The 19,903-nt window shown below is 41.0% G+C and overlaps 1 protein-coding gene across 1 annotated transcript in view; it reads left to right on the top strand.

The window, feature by feature from the left end:
• Nucleotides 1-19,903, top strand: part of adcy1a (adenylate cyclase 1a) — a 272,153-nt gene that overhangs the window by 83,103 nt on the left and 169,147 nt on the right. The window contains exon 3 of the mRNA XM_062028481.1: nt 12,592-12,710. Within this exon, the coding sequence (XP_061884465.1) occupies nt 12,592-12,710 (119 nt within the window). The remainder of the gene's footprint in view (nt 1-12,591; nt 12,711-19,903) is intronic.

A 19,903-nucleotide genomic window follows, 5' to 3' on the forward strand; every position in this document is an offset into this window, starting at 1 on the left:
ATTGAAATGTCCTTATTTTTGAAGGAAAAGCACTGTACTTTTCAATGAAGATAACTTTAAACTAGTCTTAACTTTAAAGAAATACCCTCTATACATTGCTAATGTGGTAAATGGCTATTCTAGCTGCAAATGTCTGGTTTTTGGTGCAATATCTACATAGGTGTATAGAGGCCCATTTCCAGCAACTATCACTCCAGTGTTCTAATGGTACAATGTGTTTGCTCATTGGCTCAGAAGGCTAATTGATGATTAGAAAAACCCTTGTGCAATCATGTTCACACATCTGAAAACAGTTTAGCTCGTTACAGAAGCTACAAAACTGACCTTCCTTTGAGCAGATTGAGTTTCTGGAGCATCACATTTGTGGGGTCAATTAAACGCTCAAAATGGCCAGAAAAAGAGAACTTTCATCTGAAACTCGACAGTCTATTCTTGTTCTTAGAAATGAAGGCTATTCCACAAAATTGTTTGGGTGACCCCAAACTTTTGAACAGTAGTGTAAGTGTAAAGAGTGTATTGGGTGTATCGGGAGTGGAAGGGGTAAAAAGACTGTATTTCTACCTACGGTAGATCTCTTGACCATGTATGTGTCTATGTGTCAGTATATGGAGGTTAACCCTGCAACTTGACTGGACCGTTAATGAATGTCAGAACTATTAGAAGGGTACTGTACATATGCAATAGGAAGGGGATTTATAGGGCCCCGGTCATCGTGATTTACCTGACACATGAAACGTGACGATTTTGGGGCGTGCACTAACCACTTTAGCCGCAATATAAAAGTAGAGTGTTCAATGTTTAAACGTGTTTTACAAACCCCAAAACCAATGAAGTTGGCACGTTGTGTAAATCGTAAATAAAAACAGAATACAATGATTTGCAAATCCTTTACAACCTACAGTCAATTGAATAGACTGTAAAGACAAGAAACGTAACGTCCGAACAGAAAAACTGTTATGTTTTGCAAACATTAGCCCATTTGGAATTTTATGCCTGCAGCACGTTTCAAAAAAGCTGGCACAAGTGGCAAAAAGACTGAGAAAGTTGAGGAATGGTCATCAAAATACTTAATTTGACCATTCCATCGGTGAACAGGGTAATTGGGAACAGGTGGGTGCCATGATTGGGTATAAAAGCAGCTTCCATGAAATGCTCATTCATTCACAAACAAGGATGGAGCGAGGGTCACCACTTTGTGAACAAATGCGTGAGGAAATTGTCCAACAGTTTAAGAACAACTTTTCTCAACGAGCTATTGCAAGGAATTTAGGGATTTCACCATCTACGATCCGTAATATCATCAAAAGGTTCAGAGAATTTGGAGAAATCACTGCACTTAAGCAATGATATTATGGACCTTCGATCCCTCAGGCGGTACTGCATTAAAAAGGGACATCAGTGTGTAAAGGATATCACTACATGGGCTCAGGAACACTTCAGAAACCCACTGTCAGTAACTACAGTTCGTCGCTACATCTTTAAGTGCAAGTTAAAACTCTACTATGCAAAGCGAAAGCCATTTATCAACAACACCCAGAAACGCCGCCGGCTTCGCCGGGCCTGAGCTCATCTAAGATGGACTGATGCAAAGTGGAAAAATGTTCTGTGGTCTGACGAGTCCACATTTCAAATTGTTTTCGGAAACTGTGGACGTCGTGTCCTCCGGAACAAAGAGAAAAAGAACCATCCGGATTGTTATAGGCGCAAAGTTGAAAAGCCAGCATGTGTGATGGTTTGGGGGTGTGTTAGTGCCCAAGGCATGGGTAACTTACACATCTGTGAAGGTATCATTAATGCTGAAAGGCACATACAGGTTTGGGAGCAACATATGTTGCCATCCAAGCAACGTTATCATGGACGCCCCTGCTTATTTCAGCAAGACAATGCCAAGCCACGTGTTACATCAACGTGGCTTCATAGTAAAAGAGTGCGGGTACTAGACTGGCCTGCCTGTAGTCCAGACCTGTCTCCCATTGAAAATGTGTGGCACAATATCAAGCCTAAAACATGACAACGGAGACCCCGGACTGTTGAACAACTTAAGCTGTACTTTAAGCAAGAATGGGAAAGAATTCCACCCGAAAAGCTTAAAAAATGTGTCTCCTCAGTTCCCAAACGTTTACTGAGTGTTGTTAAAAGGACAGGCCATGTAACACAGTGGTACAAATGCCCCTGTGCCAATTTTTTGCAATGTGTTGCTGCCATTAAATTCTAAGTTAATGATTATTTGCAAAAAAAAAAAAAGTTTCTCAGTTTAATGGTTAAATATCTTGTCTTTGCAGTATATTCAATCGAATATAAGTTGAAAATGATTTGCAAATCATAGTATTCTGATTTTATTAACAAATTATACAACGTGCCAACCTGACTGGTTTTGGGTTTTGTAGGTAAATTTCCAAATTCTACCACAGAGTCAGTTCATGTGTAGATTGGCGCTTCCCATTTTCAGCATACTGCATTGCAAAGTGATTAACCCCCCTTTAGTCAGGCACAATGAGAACACGTACTCACAGACAAAAAAGTACAAAGAACTTACTACGGTCAAGTCCAACAAGCAAGAAGCAACATCACTAAAATACAAGCAGTAAACTAAAGTAGAATGAAATGGACAACACAAAAGGGCAGACATTAACAAGGCATATGTGGCAAGAAGATGCCATAGGAAAAAGTTAAAGGCCTACTGAAATGAAATGTTCTTATTTAAACGGGGATAGCAGATCCATTCTATGTGTCTTACTTGATCATTTTGCGATATTGCCATATTTTTGCTGAAAGGATTTAGTAGAGAACAACGATGATAAAGTTCGCAACTTTTGGTCGCTGATAAAAAAAGCCTTGCCTGTACCGGAAGTAGCGTGACGTCGCAGGTTGAAGGGCTCCTCACATTTCCCCATTTTTTACACCAGCAGCGAGAGCGATTCGGACTGAGCGAAAGATTTGTGGATAAGGAACGTGAGAGTGAAGGATTAGAGTGCAGTGCAGGACGTATCTTTTTTCACTCTGACCGTAACTTAGGTACAAGGGCTCATTGGATTCCACACTCTCTCCTTTTTCTATAGTGGATCACGGATTTGTATTTTAAACCACCTCGGATTGATTGAGACTTTTATTAGTAGGTTGCACAGTGAAGTACATATTCCGTACAATTGACCACTAAATGGTAACACCCGAATAAATTTTTCAACTTGTTTAGTCGGGGTCCACTTAAATTGATTCATGATACAGATATATACTATCATATATACTATCATCATAATACAGTCATCACACAAGATAATCACATTGAATTATTTACATTATTTACAATCAGGAGTGTGGAGGGGGGGTGGGGTGGGGGGGTGGGGATATGGACATCAAGTAGTGGACATAGAGAGAGAGAGAGAGAGAGAGAGAGAGAGAGAGAGAGAGAGAGAGAGAGAGATCAGAAGGCATAAGAAAAAGAATCTGCATTTGATTGTTTACATTTGATTATTAGCAATCCGGGGAGGGTGTTAGTTTAGGGTTGTAGCTGCCTGGAGGTGAACTTTTATAGCGGTTTTGAAGGAGGATAGAGATGCCCTTTCTTTTATACCTGTTGGGAGCGCATTCCACATTGATGTGGCATAGAAAGAGAATGAGTTAAGACCTTTGTTAGTTCGGAATCTGGGTTTAACGTGGTTAGTGGAGCACCCCCTGGTGTTGTGGTTATGGCGGTCATTTACGTTAAGGAAGTAGTTTGACATGTACTTCGGTATCAGGGAGGTGTAGCGGATTTTATAGACTAGGCTCAGTGCAAGTTGTTTAACTCTGTCCTCCACCTTGAGCCAGCCCACTTTAGAGAAGTGGGTAGGAGTGAGGTGGGATCTGGGGTGGAGGTCTAGAAGTAACCTGACTAGCTTGTTCTGAGATGTTTGGAGTTTAGATTTGAGGGTTTTGGAGGTGCTAGGGTACCAGGAGGTGCATGCGTAATCGAAAAAGGGTTGAACGAGAGTTCCCGCCAGAATCCTCAAGGTGCTTTTGTTGACCAGAGAGGAAATTCTGTAGAGAAATCTCGTTCGTTGGTTAACCTTTTTGATTACCTTGGTTGCCATTTTATCACAGGAAAGGTTAGCCTCTAGAATGGAACCTAGGTAGGTGACCTCATCTTTCCTGGTGATGACACTGTCACCTACTTTTATGGTGAAGCGATTGACTCTCTTAAGTTTGATGTGGGACCCAAACAGGATGGATTCTGTTTTACCCAAGTGGATGGATAGCTTGTTGTCAGCGAGCCAGGTGCAGGTTCTACAGAGCTCAGCACTGAGGATTTTCTCCACCTGTGACTTGTCCTTGCCGGATACCAGCAGGGCAGAGTCATCCGCAAACAAAAACAATTCACAGTCACATGCCGATGACATGTCGTTTATGTATATTAGGAACAGTAAAGGTCCCAATATACTGCCTTGGGGGACTCCACAGCTCACCGAGAGGGGGGGGGACACGGTGCCGTTCACCTCTACCACCTGCTCCCTCCCCTCCAAGTAAGACTGCATCCAGCTCCAAGAGGTTTTGTTAAATCCGATTGCTCTGAGCTTATCCAACAGTATAGCGTGGTTAACGGTGTCAAAGGCCTTCTGAAGGTCCAGCATGACCATGCCGCAGTATTTGCCCGCGTCCACCTCATGTTTGATGTGGTCGGTCAGATAGAGAAGGCATGTGTCAGTGGAGTGGTTAGTTCTGAAGCCGGATTGGAATTTGTACATGAGTTTATTAGTGGCAAGGTAACTATCGACCTGTTCATAAACTATTTTCTCCATTACTTTCGAAATGGAGCTGAGAATAGAAACAGGTCGGTAGTTGCCAGGTTCCAATTTGCTTCCTTTTTTAAAGAGGGGAGTTACTCTTGCTATCTTAAAATCTTTTGGTACTTGGCCTTGTGTAATTGATAGGTTTATTATGTGCGTGATGATCGGGGCAATGATGGAGGCAGAGTCCCTGAGGAATCTGGAGGGAATATTATCAAGGCCGGTGGCCTTGTTAGGGTGGAGCGCGCTCAATTTTTTAAACACCTCATCAGCTGTGACCATTTCTAATTTGAAATCATTGTTGGATACTCCTAGCTTTCTGTAGAAGGCTTTAATGTGTTCTACACCAAAGCGACCAGAGTGGTGGGACAGCTTGTTGACAAGAGTTGCAGCTATGCTGGTGAAAAAGGCGTTAAGTCTGCTAGCTACCTCCATTTTGTCTGTAATGAGGGAGTCACCCTCCTTGATGCTGATGTTGGTGAGTCTTGTTTTAAGTTTCTGGCTGCAACCAGGAAGCTGGTTGTTGAGAATTTTCCAGAGCTCACGTGGCTTATTCATGTTTTCCTCTATTTTGTCGTTAATGTAATTTTTTTTTAAGGATTTAGTCAGGTTGGTTGACTTATTTCTTAATTTATTGCATTGCTTTTTGAGAGTTGAAAGGAGTAATTTGAGGTTGATATTATTGGGTTGTTTATCTACTTCTGTTTTACATTTTTGGTATTCAGAGTATTTCCTGTCTCTGTCTTTTATGGCAGCTAATAGGTCCGGATTCATCCATGGTTCCGAGCGGGCTTTGATCCTGACTGTTTTCACGGGAGCCATGTCATTTAGTATCTTTAGGAACGCCGTTTTGAAGCGATCCCAAGCGACATCGACCAGGTTGCTCGCGAGCACAGGGGACCAGTCCCACTCATCTAATTTTAAATTGAAATTGTCATTGGAGTATTTTTTGAGGGATCTGGATTGGGCTGTTATGTGGCCATTGGCTTTAGGTTTAGCTATTTTACGGGTGCAGAAGGTTAGATAGTGGTCGCTAAGACCACAGATCATGACCCCACTATTTTTTATTTTAGGCCGGTCTGAAGTGAGAATGAGATCTATGGTTGATTGGGTGGAATCACACACCCTTGTGGGTAGCGCTATTAGCTGGGAAAGACCGTGCAGATTACAAAACTTGCTGAAGGATCTGAAGACAGGCGCATCTTTGCGTTGAATATCTGTGTTCAGATCCCCAGTTATAATTTTCTCCATGTTGTCTGTCCCCGCCAAGCATTCTTCCAAAGCCCCATAGAAATCACTCTGATTAGGGGGTCTATAAACAGTCCCTATTAGTACCGGCTTAGCATTTTTAAATTTGATTTCCGCCCACACAGATTCCAGGTTATTGTGGTTAAGATCAGTGCGAGTTATGTATTTAATATCCTGGTGAATATACATACAAACGCCCCCACCGTGTTTATTCCTATCCTTTCTGATAACCGAAAAGTTTTGTATTTCTATCTCTGAGTCAGAAATACTTTGATCAAATTTGGTTTCAGAGAAACACAAGATTTTTACCTTCGTGTTGAGGAACATTTCTCTGATTTGGTCGAGTTTGGCTCCAGAGAGGCTGTTCACATTAAGGTGGATGATGTGTAGTCCACTGGAACCAAAAAGAGCATCAGAGTCCGCTGTGTTGTGGTACTGACCAGAAAAATTGTTGGTTATTATTGCTGTTGCAGTTGAAGAGCAAGGAGAGAGAGGCATATTGATCGTCCTCCAGGTGAAGGGGGAGGGAGAGAAAGGGGGAGGGGAGGGAGAGGGAGGAGGAGGCCAGGTAGGGTTGCTGGGGGATGGGTTGGGTTTCCTTTTGGCGGGCTTTTTTGAAGACAAAGAGAAAGAGAATAACGAAAATGTTTGTGTAAAGGCGCCTCTAAATCCTGTGTATGGCGCGTCCTCGGCCGTCCGGGACCGGGGAGAGGTCGCGTGGACCCCCGCCATCTCGTGCAGTTCCCCGCAATCACCGATGTCTGGGTCGCCGTCCACCGCAGCCGCCGCGTCGTTCACCGCCGCTGAGTCGCTGCCTTCTCTGATGACCGGGTCGTCCGCCGCCGCCGAGCCTCGGACCATGTCGATGAACGGGGCGAAGTCCTCCGCCGAGCCGCCGACCGCAGGAGCACAGGTGAGCTTGAGCTGAGACGAGCCGGTAGCCGAGTTAGCTTCGATGGCGACGCTAGCAGTAGCATTGCTAGTCTTCGCCAGTCGGGACAACATTAACCGTGTTGTTGCAGGTCCAGGGTTGAGTTCAGTGTCTCCTGATAGTAGAAGTAATAGTAGTATTATTGACTTTCTGTCTATCCTTCCAGTCAGGGGCATGTTTCTTCTGCCTCGATGTGCAGACAAGCACGATGCTAACACGTTAGCTCCGAAGCCAAGGTGCTTCGCCGATGTATTGTCGTGGAGATAAAAGTCACTGTGTATGTCCATTTCGCGTTCTCGACTCTCATTTTCAAGAGGGTAGAGTATCCGAGGAGGTTTAAAATATAAATCCGTAATCCACAGTAGAAAAAGGAGGAAGTGTGGGATAATCCGAGCAGTTGTTTGGATTCCCGATCGGGAGCGGAAGAGGGTGCGACCGCTCATCTCGGCGTCTCAGGAGATACTATATCCTCTTGAAAATGAGAGTCGAGAACGCAAAATGGACATTCACAGTGACTTTTATCTCCATGACAATACATCGGCGAAGCACTTTAGCTACGGAGCTAACGTGATAGCATCGTGCTTAAATGCAGATAGAAACAAAAGAAATAAGCCCCTGACTGGAAGGATAGACAGAAGATCAACAATACTACTATCAGGAGACACCGAACCAAACACTGGACCTGTAGCTACACGGTTAATGCTGTGCCGCCTGGCAAAGCCTAGCAATGCTGTTGCTAACGACACCATTGAAGCTAACTTAGCTACGGGACCTCGACAGAGCTATGCTAAAAACATTAGCTCTCCACCTACGCCAGCCCTCATCTGCTCATCAACACCCGTGCTCACCTGCGTTCCAGCGATCGACGGCGCGACGAAGGACTTCACCCGATCATCGATGCGGTCGGCGGCTAGCGTCGGATAGCGCGTCTGCTATCCAACTCAAAGTCCTCCTGGTTGTGTTGCTGCAGCCGGCCGCTAATACACCGATCCCACCTACAGCTTTCTTCTTTGCAGTCTCCAATGTTAATTGAACAAATTGCAAAAGATTCACCAACACAGATGTCCAGAATACTGTGGAATTTTGCGATGAAAACAGAGCTGTTTGTATTGGGGTACAATGGTGTACCAATACTTCCGCTTCAACCATTGACGTCACGCGCAAACGTCATCATACATAGACGTTTTCAGCCGGAAGTTTCCCGGGAAATTTTAAATTGCACTTTATAAGTTAACCCGGCCGTATTGGCATGTGTTGCAAAGTTAAGATTTCATCATTGATATATAAACTATCAGACTGCGTGGTCGGTAGTAGTGGGTTTCAGTAGGCCTTTAAGGCGCGCTATGCATAGGACCGCTTGATCCATGGGGAGCCCCGTTTTGCGTAAAGAGCCGTATGGAAAATGTCAATAAATGAGTGACAGGATACTTGACGTTAAATTTTGCCTAGAGATGTCCGATGATATTGGACTGCCGATATTATCGGCCGATAAATGCTTTAAAATGTAATATCGGAAATTATCGGTATCAGTTTCAAAAAGTAAAATGTATGACTTTTTAAAACGTCGCTGTACGGAGTAGTACACGGATGTAGGGAGAAGTACAGAGCGCCAATAAACCTTAAAGGCACTGCCTTTGTGTGCCGGCCCAATCACATAATATCTACGGCTTTACACACACATAAGTGAATGCAAGGCATACTTGGTCAACAGCCACACAGGTCACACTGAGGGTAGCCGTATAAACAACTTTAACACTGTTACAAATATGCGCCACACTGTGAACCCACACCAAACAAGAATGACAAACACATTTCGGGTGAACATCCGCACCGTAACACAACATAAACACAACAGAACAAATACCCAGAACCCCTGGCAGCACTAACTCTTCCGGGACGCTACAATATACACCCCCCGCTAACCCCCCACCCTCCCAACCCCGCCCACCTCAACCTCGTCATGGAGAGCATGTCCCAAATTCCAAGCTGCTGTTTTGCGGCATGTTAAAAAAAATAATGCACTTTGTGACTTCAATAATAAATATGGCAGTGCCATGTTGGCACTTTTTTCCATAACTTGAGTTTTGGGTAACCTTGTTACATTGTTTAATGCATCCAGCGGGGCATCACAACAAAATTAGGCATAATAATGTGTTAATTCCACAACTGTATATATCGGTATTGGTTGATATCGGAATCGGTAATTAAGAGTTGGACTATATCGGAATATCGGATATCGGCAAAAACGCCATTATCGGACATCTCTAATGTTGCCCCAAATGAATTTAATGGCAAATGATATCTCTGTGGCTCTCATTGCACACAGCATAAGTTTATATGTGGTAAGGCAGACCGTTTTGGGTTTGAAATCCTTGTCGACGTTGAGGCTAGTAATGTTTACACTTTTTTGATAGAATTTTGTTAAAGTTGCTATTGCATAAAAATATTGAACCATTTCTATCTCATGAATGTGTTTTGGTAAAACACATGCATCAAGTTACACAAAAACAGTATCTTCCATTCAAACATCTCCACCATTTTGAACAAGACCAACGAGCTGTCAAAGGACCTCAGGGACACGTTTGTAGAATTGCACAAGATTGGAATGGACTCAAAGACCATCAGCAAGAGACCACTATCGCCTCATTAGTTCAGAAATGGAGGAAATACAAGATTAAAGTCGTTTGCTCTGAAGCTCCATGGAAGATTTCAGAGAACCGGCAGCGAGAGGAAAAAAAACGTGACAGCCAAGAACAATCTAACATCTCCCTGCCACAGTGTCCCCAACTCAATATGCCACTGATGAGTGATTGGGAGCAGGTGCAACGCGTGGCCGTGACCGGCACAGGAAACCAGCGTTTTTAAAAGAAAACACAAATGAGAGGAGGGAGAAGGACAAAATAAAAAACATCATGGTAACGCAGAACATGACAGCAATTTGCTAATTGCGTGCAACTGAAATGATTCCGAAATATAAACATGCTGAAGTGGTTTCTGAAGTGATTGGATGGTTAATTTATTCAATGTTGTTTTAAACAACTACAGAGCTACTGAACTTCATGCACGGGCTTATCTGGGCTGAAGCCCAGGGGCCCAAGCTACTCAGAAGCCCTTGATTTTGACGGCAGAATTCAATGATTGGTGTTCATTAGAGATGTCCGATAATGGCTTTTTTGCCGATATCCGATATTCCGATATTGTCTTAATTACCGATTCCGATATCAACCGATACTGATATATACAGTCGTGGAATGAACACATTATTATGCCTAATTTTGTTGTGATCCCCCACTCGATGCATTAAACAATTCCAAAATAAATCAACTCAAGTTATGGAAAAAATGCCAACATGGCACTGCCATGTTTATTATTGAAGTCACAAAGTGCGTTATTTTTTTTAACATGCTTTAAAACAGCAGCTTGGAATGTGGGACATGTTCTCCCTGAGAGAGCATGAGGAGGTTGAGGTGGGCAGGGTTGCTGGGGGTTCTGGGTATTTGTTCTGTTGTGTTACGGTGTGGATGTTCTCCCGAAATGTGTTTGTCATTCTTGTTTGGTGTGGGTTCACAGTGTGGCGCATATTTGTAACAGTGTTAAAGTTGTTTACACGTCACCCTCAGTGTGACCTGTATGGCTGTTGACCAAGTATGCTTGCATTCACTTGTGTGAAAAGCCGTAGATATTATGTGATTGGGCCGGCACGCAAAGGCACGCCCCCATTATTTCTGTCTGAGTGGAAATCGGGAAAATGGTTGCCCCGGGAGATTTTCGGGAGGGGCACTGAAATACGGGAGTCTTCCGGGAAAATCGGGAGGGTTGGCAAGTATGACTGGGAGACGCAACTGCTCTGTACTTCTCCCTACGTCCGTGTACCACTACGTACAGCGGCGTTTTAAAAAGTCATAAATTGTACTCTTTGAAACCTATAATTCCGATATTACATTTTAAAGCATTTATCGGCCGATAATATCGGCAGTCCGATATTATTGGACATCTCTAGTATTCATAGCTGTCATGCGCAAACATCTCCGCTTCATCTAGCGATTGTGTACTCTCTCGCCCGCGTGAAAGGCCAGCGTACTATTAGTGAGCTAAAAACACAGGCAATCTCTCGGAAAGCCAGCATTTTACTTGATGTTGACTGGCCTCTAGTACACCTGAGGGGATGGGCGTTTTGAGGTTTGCCAGGGCGGGTGTTGTTGAGGTTTGGGGTCGGGGTGGTGGGAGGGCCCTTGGGTTCAGAAGTATAATATTTCCTCCGATGCAACTGTGTTGAGAACAATTACGCATTCATAGTTGCACAGCTATCTGTGAAGACAAAATCTTCCTCTGGTGACTTTGTCTGTTTTATCATCATAAATACAAATTCATTGCCTAATAATTTATTTCATCCAACTAGACACTTAGTAATTAAATCATTACATAAGTTTATAAATATATCCATGTTTCAACACTATGTTATTTGAATGGGTTAAGTCAGGGGTGTCCAAACTTTTTCCACTGAGGGCCGCACACTGAAAAATCAAAGCAAGCGGGGGCCATTTTGATATTTTTTACATTTAGGCCTCCACTCAGGCTTGATCCCGGGGACCCCAAAGGGGTTTGGTCAAAAAAATATAAAAAATGTGTCATTATTCAGTATTATTATTTTTATTATTATTTAAGTTTTAAATCTCTAGATCAACACTAGGTATATATATCTGTCAATATAACATTTTTAAAGATTTAAGTTGTATGCTCTTTTTGTCAAAGAAAACCCAGTTTTTTTATGGAAAAAACACAATATATGCAATATTTTCACCCAATAAAACTTTTAAGTGGAATATTTGAGATTATATAATAATGGGAGCCTTAAAAAGGTCAATAACTCATAACAACATTGATTTTAATTCATTATTATTTTTTTGAGCAATGACACTTAAAAACAAATCACACTAAAATTATTGGGATCCAAAAGGGTTCTACTCATTAAAGTGTTAAAAAATCAATTATAATTTTTTTTTACTGTTTACTTTTAACACAATAATCTCGAGATCAACTTCAGATCTATCCGTCAATTCTAAGTTTTATTGTTGTTTATGTTTTCTGTTTGTTCGTTTTAGGCCCTTCTTCAAAAAAAAAAAAAAAACAGCTCAGTTTTTTATATTTCAAACACAAAATATGCAACATTTTCCCCCAAAATATCTCAAAGTGGAATATTTAATGTGACATAATTGGAGCCTTGAATAGGTCAATAATTCATAATGACACTGATTTTGATTCATATTATTTTTTCAAGAAAGAAACAGCCTGCAAGGCAACTTTGTGTTATTAGCGTAAACATTGCAACATTTTTTTGTTACATTTCACCAGTTTGCTCTTTTATATGTTTTTTTATTTTTTTCAATCGTATTTTTAAAATGTGCCGTGGGGCCGTTAAAAAATGACCTGCGGGCCGCAAATGGCCCCCGGGCGGCACTTTGGACACCCCTGGTTTAAGTATTACATTTTGGATTGGGGGTTAATCAACCTTTATTTATTTATTTTTAAAAAAAGGTGATTTTTTACAAGCTTTTCCTCATTCATTTCAAAAGTCATTGTTGATGATTTTGCTCAACGAAATGTTCTAGCAAACAAGGGTTGTTGATATTTATAACATTCCCTTTTCAGGAGCGTCTGTTAATGAGCCTACTGCCCAGGAATGTTGCCATGGAGATGAAGGAGGACTTCCTGAAGCCGCCCGAAAGGATCTTTCACAAGATCTACATCCAACGTCATGACAATGTCAGGTATGGCGGTGTCATGACAACTGTGGACCAGAGGGTGTACAGTGAGAGGACCTGGTGTGTTTTCATCCAGATGTCGCCTGCTGAGGCATCACGGTCAAGTACAGCTTGTACAGATGTACAGCAATTACTATAAAGCAATGAAGTAGATTTAATTAAATTACATAAATGTTAGGAAGACAGAAGAACAAAATCAGTTTTCAAGTCAGGGGAGGTTTTTTTATATTCATACAGTATTCCTTATACTGTACATATACAATACAATACATTCAATTTCATTGAGGCCAGCTAATTAGTTCCTATTGTTTAGATTTGGAGAGCTGTGCAAAAAGAGGCAACAAGAAAGTTAAGACAAGACAAGACAAAGAAGCAAGCAGGAGAGATAAGGGAGAGGAAAGGGGAACGTCCGCCCTCGATGAGTGCCAGTGAGAAAGTAACTGTAATCGTTGCAAAAGTGGAGCAGACCGCCCTATGACGTTTTTGTGTTTACGACTATGTCACCATGGAGACAGTCATTTCACTCCATATTCATGTTATCCTGCTCCAACCCGTGGCGTTCTGCTATGTTGTTAAACCTGCAGCACACTACTACACTGCAAAAACTGAAATCTAAGTGGGATTAAATATCTCAAATAAGGGTGATATTTGCTTATTTCTTTGTCTGATAAGATAATTCTTCTCACTAAGCAGATTTTATGTTAGAGTGTTTTACTGGTTTTAAGTGTTTTGGTCCTAAATGGGGCGGTATAGCTCGGTTGGTAGAGTGGCCGTGCCATCAACCTGAGGGTTGCAGGTTCGATTCCCGCTTCCGCCATCCTAGTCACTGCCGTTGTGTCCTTGGGCAAGACACTTTACCCACCTGCTCTCAGTGCCACCCACACTGGTTTAAATGTAACTTAGATATTGGGTTTTCACTATGTAAAGCGCTTTGAGTCACTAGAGAAAAGCGCTATATAAATATAATTCACTTCACTTAAATTATCACAGTAAAATATTACAGCTTGTTGCTGAGATTTTATGACCTATATTGAGTAAAACATGCTTGAAACTAGAATATCAACTGTTGCAAAGCTGTGTCATCAACACTCACAAGTATAAAACCGCTTTTTCAAAGTAATCATTTCTTATTTCAAGCATGAAAAAAATATCATGACTTGGACACAATTGTGTCTCATAATTAAAACAGATGCCAGCCAAACTGACTTTGCTGTGTATTTTTCAACGAAACAAGAGAAAATACGTACTCATATAGTAGTACAGTTGGCACAGTACAGTAAACGGACAGTTAATAATTAAACATTCAGCATTTGACATTTCAAACTATTTTGAACAGAAATAGTTCATGCACATTCAGGTAAATTCTTCCAAATTACAATAACAAAAATTTGGCTGGGGGCCGGGCTGTATATATATATATATATATATATATGTATATATATATGTATATATATATATATATATATATATATATATATATATATATATATATATATATATATATATATATATATATATATATATATATATATATATATATATATATATATATATATATATATATGTATATATATATATATATATATATATATATATACATATATATACATATATATATATATATATATATATATATATATATATATATATATATATATATATATATATATATATATATATATATATATATATATATATATATATATATATATATATTCCTCGCACACTAATTGACTGAAAGAGCACGCACTTGGCGCGATGATGTCATGTTATCGATGGGAAAATGCATTTTTAGACAATTTCATTTTCACCCCGTCAGCTATGTTCGAATTGCTAGAGCTTTCATATCAAGTCTACTGACAGATATACCGTATTTTCCGGACTATAAGGCGCACTTAAAATCTTTTTTTTCCCTCAAAACTTGACAGTGCGCCTAATGTACGGAATAATTCTGGTTTTGCTTACCGACCTCAAAGCTATTTTATTTGGTACATGGTGACATGATAAGTGTGAACAGTAGATGGCAGTCAAACATAAGAGATACGTGTAGACTGCAATATAATGACAGTCACATGCAAGAGATACGTGTAGACTACAATATGACTCAAGTAAACAACACCAACATTTTAAATGTTCCATTGAAAAAATAGAACATTACACACCGCGCTCAAAAATCTATCAAAATGTTTTAGTACGACTTTGGTAAACTATAAAGCCGCACCGCTTGATGGATTGTACTGTGCTTCAACATAGGAGTATTATTATGGTGTGTGTATGAGGTAAGACATCTTATCTGGCATTTTGTTTCGCAATATTATGCAAAAGCAACTTTTCTTACCTTCTGGTACCTGCTGATCTGTATTTGGGATCCGCATAAGTCCTGAAAATTTGCGCGCTTCCGCCTTTGTAGTCCGTGGCGACACTGTAGTCGATAAGCTTCTTCTTTTTCTCTATATTCTTGTTATGGGACATTTATCCTCCGCTGTTGCCATTTCTAATATAAAGTAGTGTAAAGTTCTTACTTATATCTGTCAGTAAACTCTCCATGAAAGCGCTAAAACATACCGGTGTAGTGAGTTTATTATACACCCAAGAAACTTTAGTTATTAGAGGGTTCCAGTCAGACGTTTTTTCACGGCGTTGTTGTTGCACTAGTGAGCCAAGGATGAGGAGATGCTGCTCCGTTATTGATTTAAGTAAAGTCTGAATGTCATTAAAACAGTTAGCGCCATCTTTTGACACTTCTTCCACTCCCGTCCTGGCACGCACAACAAAGATGACGGAGAAAAGACGCTGCCAAAGGTGAGCCACATAAATAAGACCGCCCACAAAACAGCGCATCCTGAAGCGACTGTCAGAAAGCGGCTTGAAGATTATCTGTAAAACATAATCTATGCAACATTTTGACCAAAGAACCACCATTACATGTTATGTAGACCACAAGGAAGTGTTTTCAATTAAAAAAAAATAAAAAATAATATGACTCCTTTAATGCGCCTTATATATAAAAAAAGATAAAAAATAAACCATTCACCAGCAGTGCGCCTTATAATCCGGTGCACCCAATGGTCCGGCAAATACGGTACTGTATGTTAGAACTATACGCTAGTTTTATTAGAAATGGCAACAGCGGAAGATTTTAGCGTGCATATGTATGAGCCAGTCTGCCCCACAACAAGAGGATAGAAAAATATAGGGAACCCTTTGACTACAACTGAATCAAAATTGCGGACTCGCGCAATGTTCTTCAGGTAAACCTTTACCATATATGGAGATATCCGCTGATGTAACTTAGCAAAATCTGTCACAGTCTTCTCAAATTCAAAATGTCTTGTTTGGAAAGAGGCAACAGTGTTTTATTAATGGCTCCACCGTGCCTTAATGGTTTGAATTCACATTTTTGGGAGTTATATGGGATCCCCAATTACACAATAACAGGAGCCAACAGGTAAGAAAAGTTGGATTTGCATAATACAAACTCTTTAAATAATTTATCAGCTCAAAAATGTAATTGCTCGACAGATACGTAAAATATTTGTTATTTCTTACAGAAATATGTAGATTGTCGACACGTTCACGGATGATTCTCTCTCTCTCCACCGTTGCACTAATCGCCTCCTTTTGACAGCGGCCGCAGAACAGTGCCAGCCCTCATAAATCAAATCACATAAGCAGGGCTTGTATTTTTGGCAGACGCTGCAGCACGACAGATCAGTTCAGGAAAAATCTGATTTTATGGAAACATTATAGTAAGTCAAGCACAAACATACAAACCCCGTTTCCATATGAGTTGGGAAATTGTGTTAGATGTAAATATAAACGGAATACAATGATTCGCAAATCATTTTCAACCCATATTCAGTTGAATATGCTACAAAGACAACATATTTGATGTTCAAACTGATAAACATTTTTTTTGTTGCAAATAATCATTAACTTTAGAATTTGATGCCAGCAACACGTGACAAAGAAGTTCGGAAAGGTGGCAATAAATACTGATAAAGTTGAGGTATGCTCAAACCCACTGTCAGTAACTACAGTTGGTCGCTACATCTGTAAGTGCAAATTAAAACTCTCCTATGCAAGGCGAAAACCGTTTATCAACAACACCCAGAAACGCCGTCGGCTTCGCTGGGCCTGAGCTCATCTAAGATGGACTGATACAAAGAGGAAAAGTGTTCTGTGGTCTGACGAGTCCACATTTCAAATTGTTTTTGGAAACTGTGGACGAAAACTGTGGAGGAAAAGAACCATCCGGATTGTTATAGGTGCAAAGTTGAAAAGCCAGCATCTGTGATGGTATGGGGGTGTATTAGTGCCCAAGACATGGGTAACTTACACATCTGTGAAGGCGCCATTAATGCTGAAAGGTACATACAGGTTTTGGAGCAACATATGTTGCCATCCAAGCAACGTTACCATGGACGCCCCTGCTTATTTCAGCAAGACAATGCCAAGCCACATGTTACATCAACGGGGCTTCATAGTAAAAGAGTGCGGGTACTAGATTGGCCTGCCTGTAGTCCAGACCTGTCTCCCATTGAAAATGTGTGGCGCATTATGAAGCCTAAAATACCACAACGGAGACCCCCGGACTGTTGAACAACTTAAGCTGTACATCAAGCAAGAATGGGAAATAATTCCACCTGAGAAGCTTAAAAAATGTGTCTCCTCAGTTCCAAACGTTTACTGAGTGTTGTTAAAAGGAAAGGCCATGTAACACAGTGGTGAACATGCCCTTTCCCAACTACTTTGGCACGTGTTGCAGCCATGAAATTCTAAGTTAATTATTATTTGCAAAAAAAAAAAAAAGTTTATGAGTTTGAACATCAAATATCTTGTCTTTGTAGTGCATTCAATTAAATAATGATAAATGGGTTATACTTGTGTAGCGCTTTTCTACCTTCAAGGTACTCAAAGCGCTTTGACAGCATTTCCACATTCACCCATTCACACACACATTCACACACTGATGGCGGGAGCTGCCATGCAAGGCGCTAACCAGCACCCACCAGGAGCAAGGGTGAAGTGTCTTGCCCAAGGACACAACGGACGTGACTAGGATGGTAGAAGGTGGGGATTGAACCCCAGTAACCAGCAACCCTCCTATTGCTGGCACGGCCACTCTACCAACTTCGCCACGCCGTCCCCGAATATGGGTTGAAAAGGATTTGCAAATCATTGTATTCCGTTTATATTGACATCTAACACAATTTCCCAACTCATATGGAAACGGGGTTTGTATAATAAATTGCACAGTTTATTTTTAAAACAAAATACTGTAAAGGTTTGCGTGCACTAAAACACCTGCAAACTTGATAGCACACGCACAACAGTTCTACTAAATGTGTGCAAAGTGGATTGCGTCTGTTAAGTAAGCGGAATAAGGCATGCAATCCATGTTAGGTCTCTGTCTTCATTAATATGCAACATAAATGCTGATCGTCACAACACCCACAATATTTGGAGGCAGATTAAATTATGTAGCATGCGCAAAGTGATTAATCAACACTCATCACCATTTTGCCAGCACTGTTTTGCGTTTTATTTAGCACATGTCAGAAGGACATGCCATCTGACACAGACGCTGTGAGAAAAAGAGGTGCTCGTGCTGCTAAGACAGACGATGGAGGGACAAGAATCTTCCGTCCTATGTCTGTGTGTCCTGCTCAGTGGCCTTGTGGTTAGAGTGTCCGCCCTGAGATCGGTAGGTCGTGAGTTCAATCATATCAAAGACTATAAAAATGGGAAACAATTACCTCCCTGCTTGGCACTCAGCATCAAGGGTTGGAATTGGGGGTTAAATCACCAAAAATGATTCCCGGGCGCGGCCACCGCTGCTGCTCACTGCTCCCCTCACCTCCCAGGGGGTGAACAAGAGGATGGGTCAAATGCAGAGGACACATTTCACCACACCTAGTGTGTGTGTGACAATCATTGGAACTTTAACTTTAATATTTGGACTGACAAGACTAAAAAATATTACAAATATGGTCTATTCAGAAATGTCCGAGAGCTGTCAAACGTGGAGGAAACACATAAAATGGTAGGATAAAGTATTATTTATTATATGGTCATTAAATGCACATAATAACAACGACGTGCAACATGCAGTGACGTAAGTTCTGCCAAATGCAGCTTTTTTTATGCAGCTTGTCCGCTCTATCGGCGAGTGTGCAGGTATACCTAATGATATCACTGGCGAATCGATAGAGGGCTTCGGATTTTTCTCCATTTCCCACAATGGCCATATTGGTAGGCTTCATTTGTAAACACGCTCATTGTTGCTGATTATTCATCTAGTGATACTCATAATGCCGACAACATGTACGATTGTCAAATGTTGCCACAATTGCCACAATTAGAGATGTCCAATAATATGGGACTGCCGATATTATCGGCCGATAAATGCTTTAAAATGTAATACCGGAAATTATCGGTATCGGTTTCATAAAGCAAAATGTATGACTTTTTAAAATGCCGCTGTACGGAGTGGTACACGGACGTAGGGAGAAGTACAGAGCGCCAATAAACCTTAAAGGCACTGCCTTTGCGTGCCGGCCCAATCACATAATATCTACGGCTTTTCACACACACAAGTGAATGCCTTGCATACTTGGTCAACAGCCATACAGGTCACACTGAGGGTGACCGTATAAACAACTTTAAAACTGTTACAAATATGCGCCACACTGTGAACCCACACCAAACAAGAATGACAAACACATTTCGGGAGAACATCCGCACCGTAACACAACATAAAAACAACAGAAAAAATACCCAGAACCCCTTGCAGCACTAACTCTTCCAGGAGCATGTCCCAAATTCCAAGCTGCTGTTTTGAGGCTTGTTAAAAAAAAATAATGCCCTTTGTGACTTCAATAGTAAATATGGCAGTGCCATGTTAGCATTTTTTTCCATAACTTGAGTTGATTTATTTTGGAAATCCTTTTTACATTGTTTAATGCATCCAGCGGGGCATCACAACAACATTAGGCATAATAATGTGTTGATTCCACGACTGTATATATCGGTATCGGTTTATATCGGAATCGGTAATTAAGAGTTGGACAATATCGGAATATCGGATATCGGCAAAAAAGCCATTATCGGACATCTCTAGCCACAATCAAGGTGGGAGAGGTATTACTAGCTTTTATCGAATTGCTCAGGCTGCTTCTACACTAAGGCATACAAGG

Source organism: Entelurus aequoreus, linkage group LG19 (genome assembly GCF_033978785.1).
Source record: "Entelurus aequoreus isolate RoL-2023_Sb linkage group LG19, RoL_Eaeq_v1.1, whole genome shotgun sequence".
Taxonomy (NCBI): domain Eukaryota; kingdom Metazoa; phylum Chordata; class Actinopteri; order Syngnathiformes; family Syngnathidae; genus Entelurus; species Entelurus aequoreus.